The 27,099-nt window shown below is 59.1% G+C and overlaps 1 protein-coding gene across 2 annotated transcripts; it reads left to right on the forward strand.

Annotated features, from left to right (window-relative positions):
• The first annotated feature begins 493 nt into the window (after positions 1-493).
• Positions 494-26,824, forward strand: FBXL18 (F-box and leucine rich repeat protein 18). Of its 2 annotated transcripts, XR_006343148.1 has the most exons (6): positions 494-648; positions 6,433-6,648; positions 10,036-11,573; positions 14,558-14,776; positions 19,564-20,357; positions 22,602-22,728. XR_006343148.1 is itself a non-coding variant. In XM_043915369.1 (5 exons), exons 1-5 carry the CDS (start codon positions 631-633, stop codon positions 22,756-22,758), a joined length of 2,148 nt encoding a protein of 715 aa, XP_043771304.1. In that variant the 5' UTR covers positions 504-630; the 3' UTR covers positions 22,759-26,824. The 2 variants fall into 2 exon arrangements, 1 of the variants encoding a protein (XP_043771304.1); XM_043915369.1 differs by lacking the exon at positions 19,564-20,357 and having other exon boundaries at positions 504-648; positions 22,602-26,824.
• The last annotated feature ends 275 nt before the right edge of the window (positions 26,825-27,099 follow it).

Here is a 27,099-nt window from a genome sequence, read left to right on the forward strand (position 1 = left end):
TTCAGTGCTTATGTCAGGGAGTGCGTCTAGTTTACTGGGGTAGGACAGGAGAAAAAAAAAAGATACAGTAGATCAGATGGTGAGAAGAGTTATGGAGAAAAATTGCGCAGGATAAGGACAAGTTTACGTGTGTGTTCGGGAGGATGGGGAGGAGGTAATTCTATTCTCTGGGGAGAGTGTGTGTGTGTGCGCGCCTGTGCGTGTTAACCGGCTCTCTGACAGGTGGTTTCTTAACACTACAGACACCAAGAACAGCGAATGCAAAGGCCTAGAGACAAGAGAGTGCTCGACCGGCAAGAGGGGCCCGCACGGCTGCAAAGGGGCGTGCAGTGCGCAGAAGAGCTGGAGATGAGGCCGGAGAGCAGGCGCGGGTCGGCTTGGCCTCGCGGGCTGAACCCGCGCCCTAGCGGGGCCTTACCTGCGTGCCGCACCCAACATGGCGGCCACATGGAACCCGCCCGTGGGCGAGCGGAAGTGCGTATCGGCGGGCGCCGGAAGTGGCAGATGGACCCGCCCCCTGCTCGGGTCTCTGTGGAGCCGCGGACGCGCCGGCTTTGAGCATCCCTGGCCAGCCAGGCGGGAGGCCCTGGAGCTCTGGCTCCGGAGGCAGCGGCTCGGCCCGCCCTCGACATGGCCAGCTCTGGAGAGGTACGGCCGGCGCCTCTCTCCGCTCTCCTCCCTGTCCGGCGGCTTTGGCCCCCGCTCGGTCCTCCCCACCCCGACTTCGGTTCCCCTGCGTCCTTTCCGTTTCGTTCCCTGTCCCGCTCCATCCTGCCCGTCCTGACCTCGGTTGGCTCTGTGCTTCCCAGCCGGGCCCCCAACCGCGGCCCCGGGCGGTCCTTCACACTCCGACCCTGACGTCGGCCTGGCTTGGTCCTTCCTGCCCCGACCCTGGCCTTGGCCTCGCCGGTCCGTCCCATCCGGTCCCTGGCCTTACCCGTTGCCTCATCCGTGACCCGTCCCGCCTCCTAGGACCTCACACTGTATCTGAAGGTGTAAGCTCTCTCAACCTTCGGTTTTACGTCCCTTTCCCAGTCCCTCATCCTGATGGGCAGACCTCTCCCCGCTCCCTGCTTTCCCAGAGTTTCCAGCTCCTCTGCGCCTCCCCGGCCTTTCCCCCCTGCCCCGGGCCTTGGCTCAGCCCTTGGAGCTCTGAGACGTTCCTCCTCCCTGCCCGCTTCCCATCCCATTCTCTGTCCCTGAATGTTCAGTTTCAGCCCAGCCCACTTTTCTCTGTGCCTGCTTGTTGTGTGACTTGTGGGGGGCGGGGGGTAGTGGAGGAAAAGCCATTTCACCTGGGGGCCTTATGACTTAACTCTGAATGTTCCACAAATCTGGGTCCGACAGAGAATCCCGCCGAGTTCCTGTAATGTGGCGGAAGGTATTTTCTCTGTAGACCAGGGAATAGGGGATCTGGACTCTTACTAGGGCTTTCCCATTCGTTGCTTCCTCCCTACTTTTATGTATACTTTGTGTGCATCTGTATTTATGGCTTTCGTCTGGCACCTGCAACCACTGAGTGAACTTCCTGAGTCTTATGGGCTTGTTTGTGCTCTGGGGAACTGGAGTGGATGGGGCATGGGTACGTGGAAGGTGGCTAGGGTTACTGATAGCTCTTCGAGTGAATTTGGGTCAGAAGTGGCCCCTGGATTGAGAGGGAGGCTGTGTGCCACACACCCCCCCAACACACACACACACACACAAACACACACTGGTGGTAGCATTGAAGGGCCAGAGAGTACTAGCTCCCCGAGGAAGCTCATGGGGGTAGACTGGCTGTGTTAGCAGAGTCTGGTTAGTTGCATGTCCTTAATGTGTGTGTGTGGGGGGTGGAGGGTGTCTGCTACTGTGGTCTTTTGTGGTCCTGGTGCAAAGACCCCTCTGTTCCTTGAAGTACATGTTGGGGAGCTGCCCAGTGAAGCCTCTTGTCACATCATGAACATCTCTTGACTTGAGAAGAGAGAGGGGAGTCTTGTTCTGTCCTGGATGTGGAGATAAGGTCCCTTTCTCTGTGCTGTGCTTAGTCGCTCAGTCATGTCCAACTCTTTGTGACCCCATGGACTGTGGCCCACCTGGCTCCTTCTCCAGGCAACAATAGCAGAGTGGGTTGCCATGCCATCCTCCAGGGGATCTTCCTGACCCAGGGATTGAACTCAGGTCTCCCACATTGCAGGTGGGTTCTTTACCATCTGAGCTACCAGGGAGGCCCCTTTCTCTGGGTGGATCTAATGATTGATTGATTGGTTGAGATATAGTTTGCATACCATAAAATTTATAAACTTTTAAAATATGTCTTTATTTTTATTTTTTGGCTGCTCTGTACAGCATGTGAAATCTTAGTGCCCCGACCAGGGTTTGAACCTACATACCCCTCAGTGCAAACACGGAGTCCTAACCACCGGACTGCCAGGAAAGTCCTTAAAACATACACTTTTCCAGTGTATATTGCAGTGATTTAAAAAAAAAAAATGTACTCAGAAGGTTGTGCCACCATCCCCACTATCTGATTCCAGAATGGGGCGGTCTGATTTTGAGAGTCCTTGCTGGGTTTGAAATGCAGATGTCCTCCTGTGCTTCTGAGGAGCTGGGCTCTGTACTTTGAATAGCTCTTCGAAAGATTCTGAAGCAGTGGTTCACTGACGCCCAGTTCAGTGCCTCTTTCCATTGGGCATTAAAAGGTGATCCCTGTTCATGAGCTGTTCCTGGCCAAGTGAGACAGGCAGGTAACAGCAGTACAACCACCTGATGAGGCCGGAGGGGAGGAGGGTGGCTGGGGCAGGAGGGGGTGAGTTAAGTGTGTCTGGGGTGCTGGAAGGGCTTCCTGGGGAGGGAGCCTTTGAGCTGAGGTTTCCAGAGTAGCAGTTTCCCTTCTGTGTTGGGGACATCGTCGAGGGGAGGGAGCAGCTGTGCCAAGGCTTGGAGGTCTGACTGCTGGGTATCGGGGGACATTCTGGAAATTGCCAACTAGAGAAGCAAAGACTTACAAAGAGGGGCAGTGGGGCTTGCCTGGTGGTCCAGTGGCTGACCCTGCACTCCCAAGGCAGGGGGCCCAGGTTCAGGCCTGGGTCAGGGAACTAAGACCCCCACATGCTAAGAATTTAATACTAAATAAATAAATAAACTAAGAAAAAAAAGGCGATGTGAGAATCATCCCTTCAGGTCGCTACTTTGATTATTAAACAGAATTATAGAGTTCCACATACTTGCAGAAGAATGTTGTGGTGAACTTCCCTCTATGTACTCATCGCCCAGTTTTTAAAAAATTCTTATTGGAGTGTAGTTGGTTTAAACTGTTGTGTTAGTTTCAAGTGTAGAGCAAGGTGAATCAGTTATATGTATACACATACCACTCTTTTTCAGGTTCTTTTCCCATATAGGTGATTACAGAGTGTTGAGTAGAGTTCCCTGTGCTTCATCGCCCAGTTTTAATAGTTAACACAGGACTGGTCTTGGTTCGTCTCTGACCCTCCCACCCCTTCGTTGCCCCTTGGGTTATTTAGAGCACATCACAGACATCTCCTTAGTTGATCTCTGAATCCTGCGATTTCTTTGGGTGCCTGACTATAAACAGTCAGACAGTGAACATCCTAGAAGGGGATTTTTTTTATGGGGCCAGTACCTAGGTTTCAGCTTAATTTGGCTTAACTTTAAAAAAAAAATTGTTTAATATTACACATTCTGAAAAAGAACGTAACACAGTTTATCGAATAAACTCTTTGAACCCCCCACTCTTGAAATTGTTTTCTGCGTGTCGTCTGGTGCTAGCTGATTCCTAAGTGTTCCTGATAAGGATCACCTGGCCCTGAGCAGGGATTTCCGGACACCCCAGGAAGCCGCTGGCTGGACCCTGCCAGAAGCCCCTGCAGCCCTTTTCCGGTGGCGGAGGGCGGGGCGGTCGGGGTTCAGCCAATCAGGCCCTGTCTTGCGTATCCTTGCCCTCTGACCTCGGGTTACTTACTCTGACTTTTTTTTTAAAGATGGAGGATGGGGCTGCCTCCGTTTCCCGTGCTGAGAACACATTCTCCGGAGAGAGAGAGGGAAGCGCGGACTGGTGTATTTGGGTGTGCGTGGACGTGGGCCTTGTGCGGCCCACGTTTTTATTTGGCGAATGAAGAGGCGAGAGGCCTCCTGTCTTCCTCCTGGTGGGGGCCGCCTGTGAGCCTCCGCAGAGCCTTTTCTGGGGGGCTGGGGGGTGCCTAGGTTCCAAGGAGTAGACTACTGGTTCAAACCCTGCAGGACTGGGCCTCCTACCAGCACGGGCCTTCGGGAGACCAGGGGGAGCCGATCTGCCCTGCTTCCTGCGCAGCTGCTCCTCACACAGGCCCGCCGCCCCGAAAGCCCGTGCCTGCCTGGGGTGGAGCGTGGGACGCTGGCCTCGGGACAGCCCTGGGGGGCGCAGCACGTGGAGAACACGATCTCGCAGCATGTGCTGGGACTGGGCGGAGGAAGACGCAGCTCAAGTCCTGCTTTGTTGTGTGTTTTTGTTTTCTTTTTTTAAAAATTATTGTAATTTCTGGGTGGTAGCCTAACTGCGGAAATTATATGATGCTGGTGTTCCTGAGAGTGTTTCCCCCCGTGTTCTCTTTGCTCTGCAGCGGCATTTTTACTTTGATAAATCTGCGAATTGCGGGGGGAGGTCAGAAGGGGTTAGCTTCGGGTTGCTCGGGGGAATCAAGGCCCAGCCCTTCCATTTTGTCCCCAGGAGCCCGGCACACCGAGCTCGCCTGATAATGATCGCCGCTGGTTCCACCCGCTCTCGGGAGATGGAATCCCTCGGTCTAGGGAAAATCCCATGGACGAAGGAACCTGGTAGGCTACAGTCCATGGGGTCGCAAAGAGTCGGACACGACTGAGCGAGTATCTGTATCTGTATGTAGGGTGGGGTCTGGGAATCTGATTTTTAACAGATGTGCCTGGGCGATCCCAGATAACTGGACCTGGGAAATTTCTCAGGAAAGTAATGTATGGGTCGAAAGGCTGGACCCAGGATATAGCGACCCAGGGCAGCTTGTGGACTCGGGCCTGATGGCCGCCTGCTGCCCTGGTAAAGGTGGGAGTAAGGAAAGAGGGAAGAGAAGGCAAACCTGGCTGCCGCCTCTCAGGGGGACGGGAAAGTGGGAGGGGCCGGTGCTGGTAGGTAGGCAGGGTACGTTCAAACCTTTCCAGCCCTGGCGAGGGCTTGACTTGATGCAGAGGCCAGAGGGGCGTCGCAGTAAGAGCTCCGAGGAATCCCTTGGTGCCTGCGTGGGGTGCGCAGAGGGGCCCTTCCTCCCGGACTTAACGGTTGCCATGGCAGCAGCACGGCTTTCCAAGCCTTGACGCTTCCATCCTTGGCAAGTATTATCAGCGAAGAAGCAGGCTGGAGAAGGTGGGGCTGGTAGACAGAATCACTGGACAAGCCGGTAGAAATAGTTCTGGGTACTCTACTGCGAATGTCAGAGGCGCCCCCCTCAGGTCGGCAAGAGGCAAGAGGGTCCCTTCCGGAAGTGTTGGAAAGATACAGGGACGCCTCCCTCCCACCACCCCCCCACACACCCCTCGGCACGCCCCTCAATGGGCTCTTCCTAGAGAATCCCAGTTCCTTGATTTCAGTGGCCTTGATTTCAGGGATTTCCTGTCACACTAACAGAGGCCTAGTCCCTCTCCCTCTTGGTTGTACAAGGCACTGATCAGTAAGATGGGAAGCCCACATTTGGGCAGAAAATCTTCTGTTGATGTTTGCAAAAAGAAAATGAAACAGTAAGACGTGTGGACATCTTACTGGAAATTCCAACACGGGTTTCTAGCAGAAGTGGAGAGAAGCTGCGTTGCCTCCATTGCTTTTTATGAATCTTTTAAGATTTTAGAATGGCATTGGTCTGGTCGGTGCTGCTTCTTAATTATGAGGGCTTCATCATTTCCTTCTCTCATTTTACTGGTCCTTAACAACAGTGCTGAGAGGTGCCCATCTGGCGCTGTTCTGAGGAGCTGATACACAGTAACTACTTAACCCATCACAGTGATCCTGGGAGGTGAAAACCAGGTATCATTGTTTCTGGATGGAATTCACCTGCCCAAGGGTTTTAACACTGACATTCGGGGCTAAGGAGGGGAAACGGCAGCTTTCACAAAAGACAGCCTCGACTGATGGTCGTGAGTTGAGTCGGAAACCTGCCAGACTTGGCTGAGGAACTTCGGTAGAAGAAAAATCTCTCTTAAATTAAAAAAAAAAAAAAAATTCGAAATTTCACTTTGACTCTGTTACGTCTCAAGAGAGATGAGATCCTGGTGTGTGGATTGGCAAGGGCGCTTTTGGAGAATGTCAGGGGCTCTTGCTCTGTTGTTAAGAGTTTTGGTAACAGCGCCTGTTCCCCACGGACCACGGTGAGGACTTCCCTTGGCTGAGGGCCGCCCTTGGGGATCCCGTGGAAATTTGGTGCCCCTTATTTTCAGGACACGTGCGATGACAGCGACGCGCCCCCCGCGGCGGCCCCGGTGGCAGCCAGCGCCCACCTGCTGGGCTTCTCCGACGAGATCCTCCTGCACATCCTGAGTCACGTACCCAGCACGGACCTGGTGCTGAATGTCCGGCGCACCTGCCGGAAGCTCGCGGCGCTGTGCCTGGACAAGAGCCTCACCCACACGGTGCTGCTGCAGAAGGACTATGAGGTGAGGGGCCCGGGGGCAGCTGGGGAACAGCCGAGGTGCCCCGCTGAGGCCTGGGGTGCCTGCAGGGATGACGAAAGCTGGGGGCCCAGGGACCAGTGGTTGGGACCCCGCCTTCCAGTGCAGGGGATGTGGGTTCAGTCCCTGGTGGGGGAGCTGAGAGCCCACCTGCCTCACAGTGAAAGAACCAGAACATAAACACCCCGGGGCAATATTGTAACACTGCAATAAAGACTTTTCCAAGACTTCTAGGCCCCGGGCCTGGAGTATTAGCCACCTGGGCCAGGGTGTAGGCGAGGTGGGTGTCGTTCTGGGAGGGTCTTAGGTCCTGGCACCAGGCCAGGGGGGAAACCAATTTCCAGGTCGAGAGGTACCCAGGAGCAGACCTGCAGATCCAGGAGAGGTCCTGGGCTCTCCTGTGAAGTTGAGCACAGTCAGAGACACCACCTCGGCCCGCCAGCCGCAGCTGCGAGTCCAGGTTGCCTGCATCCTCGCCAGCGCTTGATGCTGTTAGTCTTCCTGGTGGCAGCCATTCTGATGCACGGGAGCTGGTATCTCATTGTGGGTTTAGCTTGGTTTCCTGGTGAAGGACGCTGTCACATACTTTCATCAGGTGCAAGGGCGATTTGTGTATCAGAAGTGTCTGTGCAAGGCTCTTGCCCACTCATTATTGTCTTTTTTTTAGTGAGTTTTGGGAGTTCTGTGTATGTTCTGGTACAAGTCCTTGGTCAGACATATTGTGAATGTTTTTTCATAGTCTATGGCTTGCCGTTTCATTTTATTAGCAGTGTCTTTTGAGGAGTGTAAATTTTTCATTTTTGTTGTTAATTCAGTCGGTAAGTTGTGTCCCACCTCTTTGCAGTCCCATGGACTGCAGCACACCAGGCTTCCCTGTCCTTCACTATCTCCTGGAGTTTGCTTAAATGCATGTCCATTGAGTCGGTGAGGCCAGTCTTTTGAAGAGTATAAGGTTTTCATTTTGCTGATGTCCAGTTGAATTTTTGAGTTCCTGCTTTTTGTATTCTGTTGAAAAAATCTTTGTGAAAGCTGAGGTCATGAAGATTTCCTGCTGCTGTCTTCTTTCTTCTTTTCATCTAACGTTATATTACTTTCAGGTATACACTGCCATGGTTTGCTATTTGTATGCAGTGGGGAATGATCATGTTGAACAGTTGTCACCTTACGGAGGTATAATTTTTTTTCTTGTGACGAGAACTTTTAAGATCTTCTCTTGCAACTTTCAAAGAGGCAGCGTGTTTGCATCTCTGTGATAATAATGTGGGGTTATTAACTACAGTCCCTGTGCTCTACTTCACACCCCCAGGACTTATTTTATAACTGGAAGTTTGTGCCTTTTGATTATCCTCTCCCTCCAAATCACCAGTCTGTTCCCTGTATCTATGAGCTTGGTTTTAAAATTTCCTCTTTCTTATGGCAGTCTAGTTGACTTACGCTATTATATCAGTTTCAGGTGTACAACATAATGATTTGATATTTTTATAGATTACACACCATAGAAAGTTATTATAATAGTATTGACTATATTCCTGTACTGTAAGAGGTTTTTTCTTTTAGTTCCACATGTGAGATCTTACACTGTTTGTCTTTCTCTTACTTAATTCACTTAGTGTAACGCCCTTAAGGTCCATCCATGTTGTTGCAAATGGCAAGACTTTCTTCTTTTATTTTTTTATGACTGAGAAATACCACATGGTGTGTATGTATTTCAATCACATCTTCTCTTTCCATTCATCTACTGATGGACGCTTAACTTGTTTCCATGCCTTGGCTGTTGTAAATAACACTGTTGTGAACATGGGGGTGCAGATAATCTTTTTGAGTTAGTGTTCTTGCTTTTTTTGGGTAAATACCCAGAAATGGAATTGCTAAATCATTTGGTAGTTCTGTTTTTAATATTTTGAGAAGCCTCCATGCTGTTTTCCATGGTGGTTGCATCAATTTACATTCCCACCAACAGTGTCCAAGGGCTCCCTTTTTACCACATCCTGGTCAACGCTTGTTATTTTGGTCTTCTTGATGATGGCCATTCTGACAGGTGTGAGGAGGTTTTTTAAATTTAATTTTTTTTAATTTATTTTTTGGCTGTGCAATGCAGCATGCAGGGTCTTAGTTCCCTGACCAGCAATCGCTCCCTGCACTGGGGTCTTAGCTACTGGACCACCAGGGAAGGCCTTGTCTGGAGCGTTTAGAATGTGTCCTTCACCTGTGCGGTTCTGGGTGCGGACATCGCTCTAGAGAAGTGATCACGTGCACGAGCCTTACACACATAGACGCTCGATGCTGTGTTGTCGGAAGGCCTTGGTGGCCGCTGGGCCCACAACTGGATATACTATGGCTCCCTGACCGTACAGGATTTTGAGGAGCATGTAACCATGTGAACATACACGTGATGTAAAAGAAAGCAAGAGCCAAAGCCTGCTTTCCGGACACGATTCCACTGTGTGATTTGAAAAAACCCACATAACATGAAACTTCCCTTCCTAACTATTTTAAGCATACCATTCCGTTGGCCCTAAGTACATTCACAGGATTACACAACCGTCTTCACTCTTCCTGAAAGTCTTTTTAATCGTCTTAAGCAGAAGTATTGGAACTATTAGGCAATAACTCCCATTCCCCTTTCCCCAGGCCTCTGGTAACCTCTGTTCAACTTTCTCTTTCTGATCTTGCCTTTTCTGGATCTCTCACATCAGTGGGACCAGACAGCATGTGATCTTTATGACGGGCTTCTTGGAGCATTGTGTCCTCAGGGCTCGGCCCGTGGTGTTGCAGCATCCGAGCTTCACCATCCCTCCCCATGCTGAGCAGAATCGCGCTGCGTGGACAGGCCCCGCTGCCGTATCTGTTCAGCGGTCAATGGACAGCTTGGGTTGCTGCCATTTTGTTCTTGATTTTTTTATGTATTTATTTTCCATTTATTTTTATTAGTTGGAGGCTAATTACTTTACAATATTGTAGTGGTTTTTGCCATACATTGACATGAATCAGCCATGGATTTACATGTGTTCCCCATCCCGATCCTGGGTTGCTGCCATTTTTCCGATTGTTGTGGATGGTGCTGCCGTGAGCCAGGGTCTGCTGTTGGTCCAAGCCCCTGCTTTCAGTCCTCCTGTGCACACCTGACCGTGGACTTGTGGGTCACAGGGTGACTCTGGCTTTTTGGGGGATCCACCAGACTTTTCCCCAGGGGCTGCCCCACTTTCCCCTCCCACTGGCTGGGGCTCTGGCTGCCAGGGGGAGGTGAGTGTGTGGGGAGGGATGAGGCGGCTCCCTGACCGTCATGGGGGAGGGTGCAGTCTGGGGGGGTGAGGACGGAGGCGACGCTAGTGGCTTCAGCCCCTCTCTGTCCCCTCTCCCCGCCATCCGCAGGCCAGCGAGGACAAGGTGAAGCAGCTGGTGAAGGAGATCGGCCGGGACATGCAGCAGCTCAGCATGGCCGGCTGCTATTGGCTGTCGGGCGCCACGGTGGAGCACGTGGCCCGCTGCCGCGGGCTGGTGCGCGTCAACCTGTCGGGCTGCCCGCTGACCTCCCTGCGCCTCTCCAAGGTGCTGTCGGCCCTGCCGCACCTGCGCTCCCTGGCCATCGACGTGAGCCCCGGCTTCGACGCCAGCCAGCTGAGCAGCGAGTGCAAGGCCACGCTGAGCCGCGTGCGGGAGCTCAAGCAGACGCTGTACACGCCCTCGTACGGCGTGGTGCCCTGCTGCACCAGCCTCGAGAAGCTGCTGCTCTACTTCGAGATCCTGGACCGCACGCGGGAGGGCGCCGTGCTCTCGGGCCAGCTCATGGTGGGCCAGAGCAACGTGCCGCACTACCAGCACCTGCGCGTCTTCTACGCCCGCCTGGCCCCCGGCTACATCAACCAGGAGGTGGTGCGCCTCTACCTGGCCGTGCTCAGCGACCGCACTCCCGAGAACCTGCACGCCTTCCTCATCTCCGTGCCCGGCAGCTTCGCCGAGAGCGGGGCCACCCGGAACCTGCTGGAGTCCATGGCCCGCAACGTGGCGCTGGACGCCCTGCAGCTGCCCAAGTCCTGGCTTAACGGCTCGGCCCTGCTGCAGCACATGAAATTCAGCAGCCCCTTCTACTTCAGCTTCAGCCGCTGCGCCCTGTCCGGCGGGCATCTCCTGCAGCGCGTCATCGACGGCGGCAGGGACCTCCGGAGCCTGGCCGGCCTGAACCTCAGCGGCTGCGCGCACTGCCTGGCACCTGACTGCCTGCTCCGCAAGGCGGAGGACGACATCGACCCCGCCATCCTGGAGGCGCTGGTGGCGGCCTGCCCCAACCTGCGGCACCTCAACCTGTCGGCCGCCCACCACCACAGCCCCGAGGGCCCGGGCCAGCACCTGTGCCAGCTGCTGGCCCGGCTGCCCCGCCTGCGCTCCCTGTCGCTGCCCGTCTGCGCCGTGGCCGACTCCCCGCCGCGGGCCGACCGCGCGCCCGTCCCGCCCGCCATGCGTGCGGTGCCCCGGGGCTTCGGCAAGAAGGTCCGCATCGGCGTGCCGTCTGTCTCCTTCCCCGGGCCGGCAGGCCCCGAGCCGTCCTCGGTATTCTGGTCGCTGCTGAAGAACGTGCCCTTCCTGGACCGCCTCGAGCTGATCGGCTCCAACTTCTCATCTGCCATGCCGCGCAATGAGCCCGCCATCCGCAACTCCCTGCCGCCCTGCAGCCGGGCGCAGAGCGTTGGGGACGCGGAGGTGGCCGCCATCAGCCAGCTGGCCTTCCTGAGGCACCTGACGCTGGCCCAGCTGCCCAGCATCCTGACGGGCTCGGGGCTGGTGAGCATCGGCCTGCAGTGCCAGCAGCTGCAGTCGCTCTCGCTTGCCCACCTGGGCCTGATGGGCAACGTGGTCTACATGTCTGGCCTCTCAGACATGCTGAAGCACTGCAAGCGGCTGAAGGACCTCAGGTGAGGGGGCCCGGCCGCCCCTCCACGGCCCCTTTGGGTCCTTCCGCAGTCTCCAGGGCACAGAGCAAAGTGCAGAGTGCAGCCTTGAGTTCGGCAAGCCTTTACATTCCTGCCGTGTGCCTGCCAAGACGGAGGGTGCAGGCCTGGAGTCTCGAGGGCAGGGGGCTTGACCAGGGACTGACGGTGTGTAGTGGGGAGCGTGGGGGTGGGGGGCTGGAGCGACAGCGGTTGCTGGCATCCCGGCAGAGCGCACAGGGGCCGTGCTCCTGAGCCCAGTCTGGGACATTGCCCTCGTCGCTGGCTGTTTGAGTGCCTGCGTTCCAGAGGCTTGGGCGCCGGTCAGAGGGGGGCCCGAGAGGTGGGCAGGCACTGGGGGGGGGGGCCTGAGCCCCTGTCTGTGCCCACAGAGCCTCACGGAGCGAGCTGTGGAGGGCGGAAGGGCGAGGGACCACGGGGGAACACACGCAAACACACCGCCCCAGGACACAGCCAGTCATGGCAAGTGCCTCTTTCTCCTCTGCCCTGGGGCCCTGGCCGCAGACACTGGTCACTCGCACCAGGTGAGCTCAGCTCTGGTGCTGGCCGCCCGCAGGTGGAGTGCATGGGCCCCCCCACGCCCCCCAAGCCTGCCATGAACACCTGTAATGGGAGTCTGTGGGGACGGACCTGGAGGTGGTGGGCATGTTAGGAAAAGAGAAAAGCGTTGAGAAGTCTGTGTGTACCGCGTGCTCTCCCCTCTAATGCTTGAGCAGCGAGATCCCCAGTGGGAAGCGAGGCCCCGCATCGCCACCTAGTGACTGAGGCGCTGCAGCATGTCCTTCCCCGGGCATGGCCATCCCACAGGCGGCTGGGGCTGGGGCGGGGGGTGAATGTAGCCCAGCAGTCCTGGGTCAGGGCTTGTCTCCCAGCTCGAGTGTTCCCACTTTCAGCAGCCCTGCCCCGGGGGGGCTTCCTTCCTACTGGACCCAGAGGGAACGTGAGGCCTGTCAGAATCATGCCCAGAGGGACCCCCCGTTCCCCACGGTTTTAGGAGCCCAGGAGACCTGCTTACATGTGATTAAAGCCCCCAGATCCCTGCTGCATTTCGTTTCAGGGCCTGGTGGCTCTCCACGGCTCTGAACAGACATCCCATCACCTCAGACCTGATTTTAAAATCCCTTCCCCTGCTGTGCCTTGCCCGTGTCCCTGGGCATCAGGAGGCTGAGTGTGGGCCCTCAGGCTCTTGTCTGGGGAAGGGGAAGACAGCCCCTTCCCCATGCCTGCCTCACCCAGGGCGTCACTGCATTCAGAGTGCTCAGGCTCTCCTGACGCCTGGAGGCTTTCTGCCCCCAGCACAGGCCCACCGCCTCTGCAGGGAGTGGGCTCAGGGTTCTTGCTGCTTGTCCTGGAAGCTTCTCCTTCGATGACAAGAGCCCACAGCTGCAGACCAGCTTCTTGGGGGTGGCCTAGGAAGGCTCTCACTCAGCCTCCTCAGTTTACCTTTCGGGGTTCTGGAGAGACGGGCCTTTCGGGGTTCCCTGTGGGTCTCACATGTTGATGGAGGTCTTGCTGGCCTCCCAGGCCCACCGAGAGCGTCAGTGTCTGTCCAGGAGTTACACTGGAGTTGTTACTGGAGTTGTGCTGGGGGTGGTCTGTGCAGCGTCTGGGCCTTGGAGGTGGGGGCGGCTGGACCCAGGGGGCTCAGGACTGTGTCACCCCAGGTGTGGCGGTGTCCCCACAGTGTGGGTGTGGCTTGGTGGGGGGCTGTCCTGTGCCTTCCTCCCGACTGTCGTGTTCACAGGGAGCGTGAGGGCCCACGGCGCCCCGCACGATGGCCATCAGAGGCCTGGGTGGCTGGTTGAGAGGGAGCCTTGCCTGGTGCCCACTCGCCGCCCTCTTGGTCAGTCATCGGGGTCAGACGCAGCTCCCTGAACTGTAGCTTCCTCCAGATGTGCCCAAATCTCCATTACTCTGTGAAGCCTCTCTCGCCCGCTGCAGCGCCTGTGCGCCCTCTGCCCGCTCTGGGCGGATGTCTCTGGCCCCCCTCTCCCTCTTGTGTCGCCAGCTTTGAAGTGGCTTGGGCCAGGTGACCGGGGACTCCCCCAGCAGTCAGAGCAAGCTGTCAAAGCTCAGATGACAGCCAAGCATGTCTGAGAAGTACCGCTGGGGCCTGGTGCTGATCTCCAACAATAACCCTTATTAACAGGTTTCCTTGTGGGAAGGTTTCGGGTGGACTGGATCCACACCGACCTCTGTCCATGAGGCTGTCTCGGTCTTCCTGTGTGATTTACCAGGAAACAATCTCAAGCTCTGCTTGTGCCCCAGCTCCCTGCCCCGGGCTTCTGTGCCAGTATCCTGAGGCTGCCCTGACAAACGACCACCAGCTGGGTGGCCCAGGACAACAGGGTCGTCCTCTCGCGGTCAGGAGGCCGGGAGTCCCAGGTCAAGGTGGGTGGGAGCCTGTGCCAGGCCTGTCCGGCCTCTGGTGGCTGTGGGCAGTGTGAGCATTTAGGGTCGTGGATGTGTCCCTGCAGTGCATCCTGGCACAGGGCCAGCTCCCTGTGCTGTCACGTGGCTTCTGAGGAACCGGTCATTGGACCAGCTCCTGCCCCAGTCCTGCGTGCCCTCATCTTAAGTCCTTTGTGTCTGCAAAGAAAGACCCTGCTTCCAAACAAGGGCCCTCCCCACCACCGCCCTGTGCAGGTCCCGAGGGGTGGGGCTGCAGACGTCTTCTGGGGGCTTAGTTCAGCTGGCTCCTGCTCCCCTCATCCTCCCGGCTCTCAGGGGCTCTGAGAAGGCGGTGTAGCCAGCAGAGCGAGCCTGCTGGGTCTGTGGACAGCTGGTTGTGTCCAGCCTGCGGGCTCTCCCCCAGATCAGGATCACCGAGGAAGACCCTGGGGGTCTGAGTCCTCCCGTGGCGCCCCCGGGGGGCTGTGGTGTGGACAGGAGCCCCGCTCCACGCACACCCATCGCCCACCGTCTCACACCGTGTCCTCTCCCCGCAGGCTGGAGCAGCCCTACTTCAGCGCCAACGCCCAGTTCTTCCAGGCGCTGAGCCAGTGCTCCACGCTGCAGCGCCTCTGCCTGGTGTCGCGCAGCGGGACCCTGCAGCCCGAGGCCGTGCTGGCCTTCATGGCGCGCTGCCTGCGTGTGGTGGTGTGCCACCTGTTCACCGGCGAGTCCCTGGGCACCTGCCGCAGCCTGCAGCAGGCCCTCCTCCGCAGGTGAGTGGGCGGCCCCTCGCGGCCGCAGGACCCTCCTCCCCGTCTCCCGGCACGTCCTTCTTCTGCACGGGTTCGCTTCAGAGCCCCTGTCACGCCTGGTGGGCCATCTTCTGGAGAGCGCTGGGCCGGCCAAGTGCCTGGGGGACCCGGGGGAGGCTGCTTCCAGCCCTGCCTCACGAGGACCTCTGCCCCCTTCTTTCCTGGGAGCCTCCACCTCGAGCAGCAGAAGCCTGGCTCTTGTCCCCGTGCTGTTCGCTCACTTGTCCTCATTCCCACCCCCACCCCCCAGTGTGCAGGTTCCTAGAAGCGACAGTCAGGCCGTGTCCAGGAAGTGGCCTGGTTGCTTGCTCTCCCGCATGGCCATCCCAAGCCTAAGCTTCCCTGTGGGTAGGAGAGCCCTTGGCCCACAGCCTTGCCCATGCGAGATGCCGCCAGACTCTCCCGGGGCTCCTGGGTGAGCCTGTCCTCCCACCGTGTGAGTCCATGTGGCGTGTTTCCAGGAAGCATCATTTCGTTTGTCCGTTGCCCGGTCACGTCTTCTTGTCTGAGCTCAATTCGCCTCATTCCTGGGGGACCCTACTGTGGGGTTCCTTCAAGGAGTGGCGGGTGCTTGGGACCAGTGAGCCCACACTGCAGTCGCCGTGCCAGCACCTGTCGTGGGCCCACCTCTCCGCTGCTGGCTTTCCCTGCCATCTGTGTTCACTGTGGATTCAGGTTACGGCTGTGGGTCCAACAACCTCCCCTACTGACCCTCCTACGCCCTAAGCGTCCTCTTAAATCTGCCACTTGTCCTGGCCCCTGGTCCAAGAACCCAGGCAGCAAAGCCTCTTGGTTGGTGTATAAAACGCAGCTCCATGGGCTTTGAATGATAGCTGCAGGGAATCTCCGGGGCAACTGCCAGACGTGAACCTGACCCCTGCGTGCCCAGAAAGTTCCGAGACTGCTGTAAACGCTGCTCCCCTGGGTGTTACCTGAGCACATGGCAGATACCTTTGGCCAAGTGAGCATGTGGTCGGTCTAGCAGGAGATGGTGAACTTGGCTTCGCCTGCGATTTGTAGGGAAGCAGTTAAGTGAAGAGATGTCTGCAGGGTCCAGTCTGGCAGGACACTCCAGATCCTGTGACCTGCCACCTATGCCCTCCGGAAGCTCTTTGTGGCACTCCGGAAGTTCTCTGTAGTGCTCTGGAAGTTCTCTAGCGCTCCGGAAGTTCTCCTGGTCTCCGGGGTCCTCTCTGAAGGCCAATTATGTCAAGTGCAGAGATCCCTCTGGGGCTTCTAAGCCTTCCAGCGCACACTGAAGAAGTCAGGGCTGGGGGTGGAACCTAAGTCTCAGAGAGGTTGATCGCTGTTCCTTCTGATGGCTGTGCGCCTGCCCGCCAGGCCTGGTGAAGCCCTTCCAGATGCTAGGTTTTTTTTAATAAGTGTGCTAAGTCTCTTCAGTTGTGTCCGACTGCATGTGACCCTATGGACCGTAGCCTGCCAGGCTCTTCTGTTCATGGGGTTCTCCAGGCAAGAATACTGAAGTGGGTTTCATGCTCTCCTCGAGGGGATCTTTCCGACCCAGAGAAAATGGTATTTTTAAAAGATCTTTAAATACACCTGAACTAAAGTTTATGATTTTAATTGTTTCACGGTGTGCAGTTACTGGCACTGAGCACGTTCACAAAGGGACCTCGTTCTACTTTTGTTTCTGTGAGCTGTTACAGACGTCTTTTCACTCTTCCGTTTTCCGTGTCTCTGCACTTTGTTCAGATCTAGGAGCAGCAGGTGTTTGGGGGGCTGTAGGTAAGGGCGGAGAGCTCACAAGATTCTGCCTCCTTGTGGGTCTGTGTGTCCTCCTTGCCCATCCGGGCCTTTGCAGAACGTGTGCAGGGTGTACACACCAGGCCATGTCCTTCCCCAGTGGGTCCTAGAGTTTGACAACTGGTCCAGCAGGAACGTAGATCGGCACTGAGGACTGGAGTGTGGGCCTGGAGCAGCCCTTCCTGGGGAGGGGGGGTCTGCCCTGAGCGGGTCCCCAGGGGTGTCAAGCGCTTAGACCCCCTGGGGAGGAAATGTGGTGTTGCAGCCGTGCCCCTGGCGGCCATCGAGTGTGGCCCCGGGGGTCCCAGCCACCCTCTCCCAGATCTCCATGTCCCGCGGATGGGGGAACATGACAGGGAGGAGGCCAGGCTGGTCACAGAATAACAGACGTGCCATCGGCCAGGGGATCTCCGGAGTCACAGGGCTCAGGCCGCCCCACCACACGGTCCTCGTGGGGCCGCCAGCCCTTGCAGTTTGCTGTCGCCTCTCTCAGGAGAAATCCTAGCAGAGGTTCTCTCCTCCCTGCTGTTCAGGGTCTTTCTAAAAACTGAGACTGTGGATCAAGCTGTTTTCAGGTGGACGCTCCCCTTGGCTCCCCCACCAGAGTGGCCTGCGGTTCTAGGACGGAGTTGTCATGCTGTTTTGTGCTGATCTTGTTGAGTTACCGCTGCATCAGGGGTGCCTTTCTGTGTCGTTAAAGCTGCACACGGTCCCTTTTAATGCCGTTTGGCATCCGTCACAGGACGTTGTGGTGCCTCGGCCTGGCCTTCACAGCTGACTCTGCGCTTGTGACGCCCGCTTCTCTCGGGCCTGGGCTTTTCCTGCCCCTGGGAGCCTGGAGAAAGGCCGGGTGTTGTGGAGGGGACACTCCCCACTCACCATTGTGTCTCCACCCTCGTTTAGGGCCCTGGGGGCACGGTATTTGAGACCAGGCCTGAGGCCAACGTTGGCTGGGTGGACTTCCCGGGCGCAGGCTGGGGCCGTGGTGGGGACCCGCCGAGCGCCTGGTGCCCGGAGCCCCGTGCGTGCCGGAGCATGGCCCCCCGTGGGCTCCTCCTGCCGGGTCCCGCCTCTGTGGTTCCCGCCGCCCCAGAGCCCCAGGACAGGTGGGGAGACCAAGGCTCCAAGAGGCGGTGGAGGTGTAGCGGGACCCGCGCTGGAAGGACGCGTCTGTGTTCCCACAAGGCCTCTGCTGCGGGGCCCGGGGTCCCGGCTGTGCTTCTGCGAGGCGCCCAGCAGGTGGTGCCGTGGCTCAGGGGGATGACGCCGGCTTCAGGCATCACGGCAGGACACCTTCTGCCGGGATCCCGACCAGGAGGGGCTGGTGTTGTCATCACCTTTTCTCACGCGGTTCCCTGCTTCAAGCTCAGAGAGTTACTGAAGCACCTGCCCGCTCACCTGTGTGCCTCTGAGGTCCAGCAGTTACAATTCCAGACCTTCACTGCCACGGCTGGGGTTCCATACCTTATCGGGGAACCAAGATCCCACAAACCACCTAGTGCAGCCAAAACAACAAAGTAAGGCAAAACAAAATGAAAAATCATGTAGAGAAAATGACCTGCCAGCCCTGTTACAGGCAGAGATCTGAGTGTCCTGGCCGCCTGCCTGCACAGCAGAGGGGACAGGCCCAGACACAACCTTCACACCCAGCAGGCGTCCGAGGGCGCAGGACAAAGAGAGGACCCAGCTCCCCCCGTGAGAAAGGCAGGAAGAGCTCTGCTTCTGGAAAGTGCAGGGGCAGGCCGTGGTCCGCTCTGGTAAGGGTGGTGGTGACTTCCTGGAGGGGGCTGGCTGCAGAGTCTCATGTGGGCGCCTGCGGCACGTTGGTGTAGCCCTTTCCACCCCTTCAGGCAAAGCCCACTCGTGTTAGTGGAGGGAGGGGACCACCTGTTGCCGGAGGCGGGTAGGCCAGCTCTGTGGAGGCTGAACTCACACCTTTGACCCCGCCAAGCTGCAGGCTCCGTCCTGCAGATGGGCTTGAGGCAGGGTTTACACCAAGCTCTCCCTGGTGGCGGCGGCGCTGTTTGTTTCAGCAGAAGATGGAACACAACCCAAGAGCAAATCAGTAGGAGTTGTTTAGTCTGTCAGTCGTGCTTGACTCGTTTGCGACCCCGTGGACTGTAGCCCTCCAGGCTCCTCCGTCCATGGGATTCTCCAGGCAAGAGTACTGGAGTGAGTTGCCGTTTCCTGCTCCAGGGGATCTTTCTGGCCCAGGGATTGAACACACATCTCCTGCATTGCAGGTGGATCCTTTTCCCCTGAGCCACGTGGGAAGCCCCCCATCTGTAGGAGGCTGGGAAGTAAATCATGATGCGTCCAGCCAATATAATGAAATACAGCCTATAAGAGACTTGGGGTCACCCCAGGGAGTCTTTCAAGGTGTGTGTCAAACAAAGGCAGGGCCGTTCTGTGTTTCCCTCTGGTGCCTCTCTGAGGTGCTACTTGAAGGCTGTGAGAAGTCTGCGGTGTTGGTCCTGGAGGCGTCTTTGTTGGGGGGAAGGGGAGGCGCCCCAGGGGCGCCCCAAACTAGCTGCTGTGTTCTGCATCACCCTGGCCTGCCCCCTTCAGGCCGTTCTGGTGACAGAGCCTCATGCCAAGTTACTGGCTCCAGGGGCCCAAGCCCGCGGGTTTACAATCCTGTCCCTCCGCGTGGGAGGGGGGCATGTGAGCCCCGACACGGAGGGTCTGTCCCTCCCCGCTCCTCTGCACGAGGGTGGATCCAGGCTGCCCCAAGGGGCCCTGGGGGTCCTCACAGGTTTGGCAGGGAGCTCGGAGGGCACACCCCACACATCTGCCCCGAGTGCGTCTTGAGTTCTGAGAATCTTTAGTAACTTTTATTCTTGGCCACCGCCCACCTCCCTGCTTCTTGAAAATCCCTGTTACAGCAGGAGTGGCTTTTACAAAGGTCTTACGACTGGCTTTTCTGTAAGACCTTCACCTGGGGGACTGGGGACTGAGGTTGTCAACTTTCATTTTTTTTCTAGTTTCTCAGGCCAAGAAGCAAGCCAGCAGGTATTACTGAGACGAGTGACCCAGCGCTGCTGCCAGGCCGGGCCCCAGCCGGCCCCTCCCGGAGCCCTTCCAGCTCCGAGGCACCCACGGGGCCAAGCACGGAGACTGAGGTCCCTGGGGCCCCCTCATGCGCTTGCGGGCCTCGGGCGCAGAGCCGCCTGCGCGGGACGCCCCCTCCGTGTCCTCCGGGCTGCGGCCGGGCCTGAGGTCCCGGGGCTGTGGCCGCCCCGTCGAGTCCTGTGTCGGCGGCGAGCGTGGGGCTCAGCCTCCCGGCCGGCTGCCCCCACACTGCCCCCACCGTGTCAGCCACAGGCAGACGCGCCGCGGGCCGCCCCCTCCGTCCCCCCACCCCCGCCGCTCTGCAGCCGCGTCCCCTCGGCTCCGGGCTGTGGGGTCCAAGTCCTCCGTGGGCCCGTCTTTTGCCGTGTAGACATGTTCATGCCCTCTGACCCAATGGCCCTGTTTCGGAAGTTTATCCTGAGGAAACAACTCAAGCGCATGTATGATTATACTGTGTGAAATGAGGCTTACCAATACGAGCGTGGAAGGGGTCCCTAAACTGTGTCCCCTGGGGAAGTGGCCTGCTGGCCGGGGTGGGACCACGGAGGAGGTGGTCCCTGGCCCGGGTGCTTTATTGCTTTGGGCGCAGGTTGGACACAGCCCCGAGGACTGCAGGAAATTCACCAAACCCAACTCACGTTGTCTGCGTCCTGAGACGTCACCCAGGCCACATCTAGGAGGAACACGTTCAGCACAGCAGGAGAGGGTGCGTTGGCGCCGTGGGAGGGGCTGGCAGAGCTGCCGGGGGCTGGGGGCCCCGCGCTCACCTTACACTTTCTCTGTCGTGTTTTCTCTCTGAACACAACAATGGTTTTAAGACAAGCAAAATCTTGTCTGCTTCCTGGAGGCTCAGAGAAAGCATTTGGGGCAGCTGAGATTCTCAAGTACCCAGAGGCCCCTTGGAAATCCCCTGGTGTGTGTGTAACAGCCGCAGGTAGAAAGTTTTCTTCAGTGTGTCTCCTCCCTTCCAGCCTTTGCGAGTGGCAGAGAGTCAGTCTGGTTGAACTTTCTGAAGCTCTGTATCTTGTTGGTGCCCTCGGACCCCCCAGGAGGGGCGGCATCCAGGGCAGCGTCTCCTCTCGCCATCTAGAGCTTTTGTTGCCCCTCGTGGGGGCCAGGTTCAGAGTGAGTGTGGCCTGAGTGTGGGCTCCAGACATCCTGCTTCTTTCTACCCCAGACGGGATCTGGGCTAGCGGGGTGAGGGGAGGCGGGGGCTTCCCCGTCTCTGCTGCCCAGGATGGTGTGGGGATTGCTGAGGGTGGAGCCGGGCGTGGGAGGACGTGCACCCCGTGCCTGGAGGTGAACCCGTCAACCGGGCAGGCTTGGCTTTTGTCCTTGCAACTCTAGGCTGCAGCTTTGGGTCTTTCCTCTTGATGCAATGGGCCCTGGTCAGGGGAGTGGCCCTCAGAGGCGGCCTCCCCTGCTGTGGCTCATCCGTCTAGTTCTGAACATGGGGGACAGCAAGGAGTTTTATTTGTTTTCTGCATCGATTTACTTCAATCTCAAACCACACTTGAATTGTACACAGGAACATTACAACCCATGTGCAGGTGACCCCACAAAACCCGTGGATGGATGGCCCCCCACACGAACCCCACCAAGAGCCTGTCTCCCTGCCATGGGAAGGGAGAGGGAACCTCAGCCCCACCCTCAGAAGGAGCAATTGCTCTGCCTGCCGTTGCCCCTTGTCCACTTTTCGTCCAGGCTTCACTCTGCCTGGGGACGGTGAGACTCCAGCCGGGAGGGCACGTGGGCTCCTTGGCCTGGGAGGCGCCTTTCAGAGGCATGAGGGCGACTGAGCACCGCCCCCCCCAGCTCCCGCTGTGTCAAGGTGGGGGCTGACCTGGGTGCTGACCCCAGAGAAGGCCTTGGGAAGGATGTCGGTTTACCTGGGGCACGAGTCGCAGGTCAGGGCTGCTCGGAAGAGGCAGCTGCACTCCGGGCTTTGGTGAGAAGTTAATCCCCTTCGGCATCCATAAGAGCCTCAGGGAGGCAGGTGGGCAGGCTGGCGGGCATCTTGCTCGCACGTCCCACACCCGAGACTATTTTGTTTCAAGTCAAGTTAATCGCACAGCAGGCTTGCAGGTGAGGACTTGCCCACGAGGTTCATGGTCACAGACGCTCCTGCCGGGAGCAGAACGCGGTGCACAGAACCAGGAGGCATTTCCTCAGCGTCTTTATTGCCACAACATCACGTTTTATGAATGCCTTTCTGGTGTTCAGTTTGTACATGTCGTAAATCCAGTGCAGTGCTGCTGGGGGTGGGGTGGCTGGGGGATTGAGGGAGGCTGGGACCGCGGTTTCCTTGTTCCTTGCAGCAGGCGTGGGCTGGGGGGCGGCCTGGCTTTAGTTTTGGCAAATCATGTGGCCACCTTCTTGCCTCTCTCCCTTCGTGATCATATGGGATGGAAGTTCCTCCCGTGATGCGACTCACCTTGGCTTGCGGGTGGGAAGGGGGTGCTCACCCCGCTGGCCAGGGGCTGCGGGGAGGTGACCTGAGGTGACGTCTTGTCGGCTGCAGCGTGGTGCTCGGCCCGGCAGAGGCTCCGTGTAAACTGTCCCCCGCCTCACCGGGTGGAGCCTGGCGCCCGAGGCTGCGTGAGGTAGAAGGCTGGTCTGACCCCTGCACACACAGGTTCGGGGCCGGTGGCAGGCGCCATGGCGTGTCCTCCCAGCAGTGACAGCATCGCCTGACTTGGGAGTCGGTGTGCCTCTGGGTGGTCTGCGTGCGTGCGGGGTTGGCCGCCTGTCCCCCATCCCCGCCCCCGCCGAGTCCTGGCTGTGGGACCTCGGTGCTGCGGCTCCCTGGTGTCACCTTCGGGGACCCCCCCTGCTGCCCCGGGGAGACGGCCTGCCCGGATGATGGGAAGGTCCCCGCGCATACTCCCGCGTCAGCCGTCCCGTGGGGACACAGCCTGCGCCGCCCGCTAACGGCTTGCCTCTGCTTCAGTTTCCAGGCGGAGCGGCCCGCGCTGAACGTCGTCATCTTCCCCCTGCTCCACGAGGGCCTGACCGACGTGATCCGGGACGTGCCCATGGTGCACCTGGACGAGGTCACTTTATTTAAAAGCAGAGTGGCCGAGGAGCCCCCCAACCTGTGGTGGTGATGGGGTGGGCGCCCGCCCGCCTGCCGCCGCCTGCCGCCACGGACACACAACCTGGACGGGCGCGTGGCCTCCCCCTCAGCCACGGCTGCTGCCCCTGCCCGCCTGCCCAGGCCCGCATCCCCAGGGGTCCCGGGGGAAGGAAGCCACCTCCGGGGCTGTCTCGTGCACCCACCCGGCCCCTGGGCGTTTCCTCTCGTGAGGACTCTGGGTTCAGCGCCCCTCGGCTGAGATGGGGAGGAGGGAGGCGAGGGCGGCTGGCCGGTGACCTGGGGACCCGGCTGGGGTGCCTCCCGGCTGCGGACCCGCTGGGAGCCAGGTCCCCAGAGCCCCACATGGCCCCAGTGCCCCCGCCCGGGAGTGTCCTTGACTCTGCGCTGCTGGTCGGTGGCCTCCAGGCTCTGGGGAGGGGCGAGGGGAGCTCGGGGGGTGGGAGACTGCAGTTTGGGCCTCCCTTCTTCCTCTTAACCCAGAATCCGCTTCCTTTCCAGCCAGACGGCATCAGGCAGGTTCAGGCCAGCGGCAGGTGGCCAGGTGTCCCTCGCTGCACGCGGTCATAGCCGCCGGCTCTGGAAGCTGCAGGTCCCTGTTTCTGGGGAAATGTAGGCAGACCTGCTTCGTTAGAAAAACTTGAAAGATTAAAACCCAGAAAGGATGTGTGAGGCCAGAGGAGCGATCCCATTACCCCGTTTCAGAGAGCTGTATTTAGCACTTTAAAAAATGGCACCGCAGCTATTCCCAAAACGAGGGGCAGCCTCCCCGAGTCCCAGCCTCACACCCTGGGGTCACCGGGTGCCTCTGCCTTGTCACTGCGAGACTCTCCCCAGAGCCATCACCCCCACGGCTGGTGGGCTTCCGGGGGCGCCGGTTGGGTCCCTGCACCCAGAGTCTGGCCCCGACACCCCTGGTGACGTTCCTGGAGATGTCCCGGGAAGGCTGGGCGGCGTCAGGGGGCCTTCCAGCCGGGGGCCCCTGGGTCTCCGAGAGGCTGCCTCCCCAGGGCCCAGGGCTGGCCTCTGCCCCTCCGGGCTGGGCGTGCAGGCTGCCAGGCCCGCCTCACCGCTGCTGCCCCCCGTGCCTGCTGTCTGCTCCGTGGCCCCCAGCCTCGCTGGCTTCCTGCTCTGTTGCACATGCTGGTTGCCACCCCGTTGCGTGTTGCCTGTCCTGTCGTTTGCCTGTTGAAGGAACCTGGACCCTGAGCCCACATTCGCCTGCCCTCCTGGGGTCCTCCCGGGGGCAGACAGTTCAGCAGCCCTCCCCCCGCCAGGCCCAGGGGGTCAGGAGGCCTTCGGATGGCAGGAGCGTGCCTAGGGTCAGGGTCCCGGGCGCACCCAGGCCCCCAGCCCTCCAGTCAGTGCTTCCTAAGCGCCATCTGTCTGGCGGCCTCCTCCCCCCCCGCAGCCCTGGCCCTGCTCTCGCCTTACTGCATCGGGCGGACGGTGTGTTTGCACGTGGAGCTGGGCTCCTCCCCCACCCCGTGGCTTTCCTGCCGTGGGTGCCATTGTCTCCTCTGGAGCGTGCGGTGCCCCCCTCCCTCCCCAGCTGCCGGGAGGGACCGGCGTGCCAGCTGCTCCAGGGGAATGCCCTGTGGTGGGGCCCTCACCCCACGGGCCTGGCCGGCTCCTCTGGTTCCCCGCAGGCTGCCAGCCAGGCTGCCCTGGGCCCCAGAGAGACAGGGCCACACACTGTGGACAAGGGTCTGAGAGGCGGTGGGATCCTCCCCCCATGTGTTTCTGGGCATTTCTGTCGGATGCACCTAGAGACCACCCGGAGGGCCATCAGGAAGGTGGTGTGGGGACTGACCGCTTCCCTCACGGCAGGGCTGTGGCCAGTTTCGGCCTGACCAGCCGGGGAACTCAACCCAGGATGGGGGCAGGAGGCCCCGGGGCCCTGGTACACGTGTCTTTTCATACAGAGCAGCTGGGCTCAGGCCAGAGAGTGACCTTCCCACTGGGACCTTCCCCGCAGGTGGCCGTGGTTCTCACGAGCAAGCGCTTTCAACCAGCCGCCTTGTCTATGTCAGCCAACAGGGCTGGGTGGGGCTGTTCACGGGAGGCTGGGGCGTGAGCTGCCTTGGAAAGCAGCCCCCTAAGAGGGGGCTTGTGTTTTTACTGTCCCCCTGACCACCCTTTACTTAGAGCAAGAATTTCCCCTACTCCTGCAACCGAGACAGGACTTGCCAGATGTCAATAATGTGCTTATTCTCACTAAGTGCTATTTTGGCACCGTTGTTAATTGCAATTTATATTCTGCAGCATTTTTATGCTGGGAAAAGAACCCACCCTGATGGTCCCCAATTGGCGGATCTGGGCTGTTAAGAGGTGGACCATATGCTGCCTGCGGAGAGGGGCCTGGTCAGCACTGGGGCCTGCGCGTGCATGCGTGTGTGTGTGTATGTACGCGTGAGTGCGTGTGCATGGAGTGTGTGTGTCCATCTGTGTGCCTGCATGTGTGAGTGTAATCTGCCGTGTAAGGGTTCTGTTCGTGGTGTGCACACGAGTGTGGGTACACACGTCTGCATGGTGTGTGCGTGAGACAGACACCGGGGAGCTGGGAATGAGGGAGGAGGAGACCCTGACGTTTCTCCCATTGTTAACGAGAGACCCCAACTGGCCTCCCAGAGCCGCCCCTCCGCCGGTGCCCCGCCCTCAGCCCCGGGGCCCGAGGCCCCGCCCTCAGCCCCGAGGCCCCGCCTGCTCCTGGGACTGGGCTCTGCTAAGTTCGTTCCCCCAGGCAGCACGGCCACGGGCCGAAGGTGCTTGCGATCCCGGAGGCTTGTTGGCTGCCTTTCGAGGACCCGGGAAGACAGGTCCGAGGGTCCCTTCTCCAGGTCTCCAAGGGCGTGTCCGCTCGAGTCTGGGGCCGAGGCGCCCTCCTCTGGCGGCTCTGCAAGGCTGGGCGCTCGAGGTGATGCTCCTTTGACCCCCGCCGCGCCCCACCCTGAGGCGGGGTCCGGAGACCCAGGGGCGGAAGCTTGGCAGAGACCTGGCCTGGGGAGGAGGGGCCAGGGTGCCCGGGTCTCTGCTGCCCGGAGGGCCACCCAGCGGTCACAACTTCATTGCCCCGGTGGTCTCCCGGTGCACGGCCAGGATGGTGGCGGGTCGCAGCGCGTACCCCTCCAACCCGCCCAGCCTGGCAGCGGGGGACCTGCCGGGATGGGTCCTCCCTCCCGCCCTCCTCTGAGCAGCACCACTCAACCGTCTGCTTCCTCTGGGCCTCCCTGTCGCGTTAAGATCTGAAAAGCCCTGAGACCTTGGAAAAAGGGAGATGGGCGGGTGAGGATACCAGAGTGTGGCCCCTGCTGAGGGAGACGTGGACACAGACTCCTGTGGTCCTCGTGGCCTTGGCCTTGGGCCCCCTCCCCGCTGACAGGAGAGGGACGGGGAAGCCCCTCCCCGTGCGGAGGGGCTCAGGGCACAGGATTCTGACGACCAGTGTCTCTGGTCCGCGGGGTGTGATGAGCAAACACCCACAGAAACTCGCACAAACCCCAGGTCCCACACAGGCTGACCAGCATCATCTGAATTACTTTCTGAAGTTTTTTTCAAAAAACCCTTAAGTATGAGGTCTTGCATTGATAGCACAGGGTTGGGACACTGGCAGTAGCAATCCAGGCCAGCGGCACCCAGAGGCTGCCCCGCGGTGTCCACTGGCTGAGCGAGGGGGTGGGCGGCGGGGGTGGGCAGAGGGGTGTGTGCCGGCGTGTGCTTTTGCCCGTGTGCCGTGGCACGTGACACCCCACGGCCGCCGGTTGCCTCCAGCCACTCTGACTACTGCCCGCCCGCCCACCTGCCCCTGCCCCTCCGACCAGAGAGTCCCGCTCAGCACGGGCTCAGTCGTGAGGGGTGGGGCGGGGGGTGCCAGGCTGTCTCTCGACCGTGTGTGTGTGTGACCAGGTGCTAAGTGACCGAATTCGCGTCACCTGCCTTTCGATGACAGACCTCCTTGTCCTTTGGCGAAGCTGCTCCTGAATTTTGTGTTCCAACTTACATTTCAAATGGGTATTTTCATGTAAATTTGTGGCATGTCAGAAGTTTCAAATAAAGTGGACTTACTTGATTTAGCAAAACCGGGCAGCTGTGTGGTCCTTCCAGCTGGGACGCCCCCTGACCTTTTCCCTGCGACCCCGGAGGGTGGGCCGAGGTGGGGGCGCTCCAGTCACCCGCTGCTGTTCGGGTGTTGAGGACAGAATCTCTGCCAGGTTGCTTGGGGGTCCCTGGAGGGAGACATGAGACCCCACACGGGGCCCAGTCGCTGCCTGGGGCTATCAGGGGGCAGCCGCTGACTCAGCCTTTGCAGGCTGAAGGGTGGGGGTGGGCAGAGGCCACGAGGAGGGGCACAGCC

Source organism: Cervus elaphus, chromosome 10 (genome assembly GCF_910594005.1).
Source record: "Cervus elaphus chromosome 10, mCerEla1.1, whole genome shotgun sequence".
Taxonomy (NCBI): Eukaryota; Metazoa; Chordata; class Mammalia; order Artiodactyla; family Cervidae; genus Cervus; species Cervus elaphus.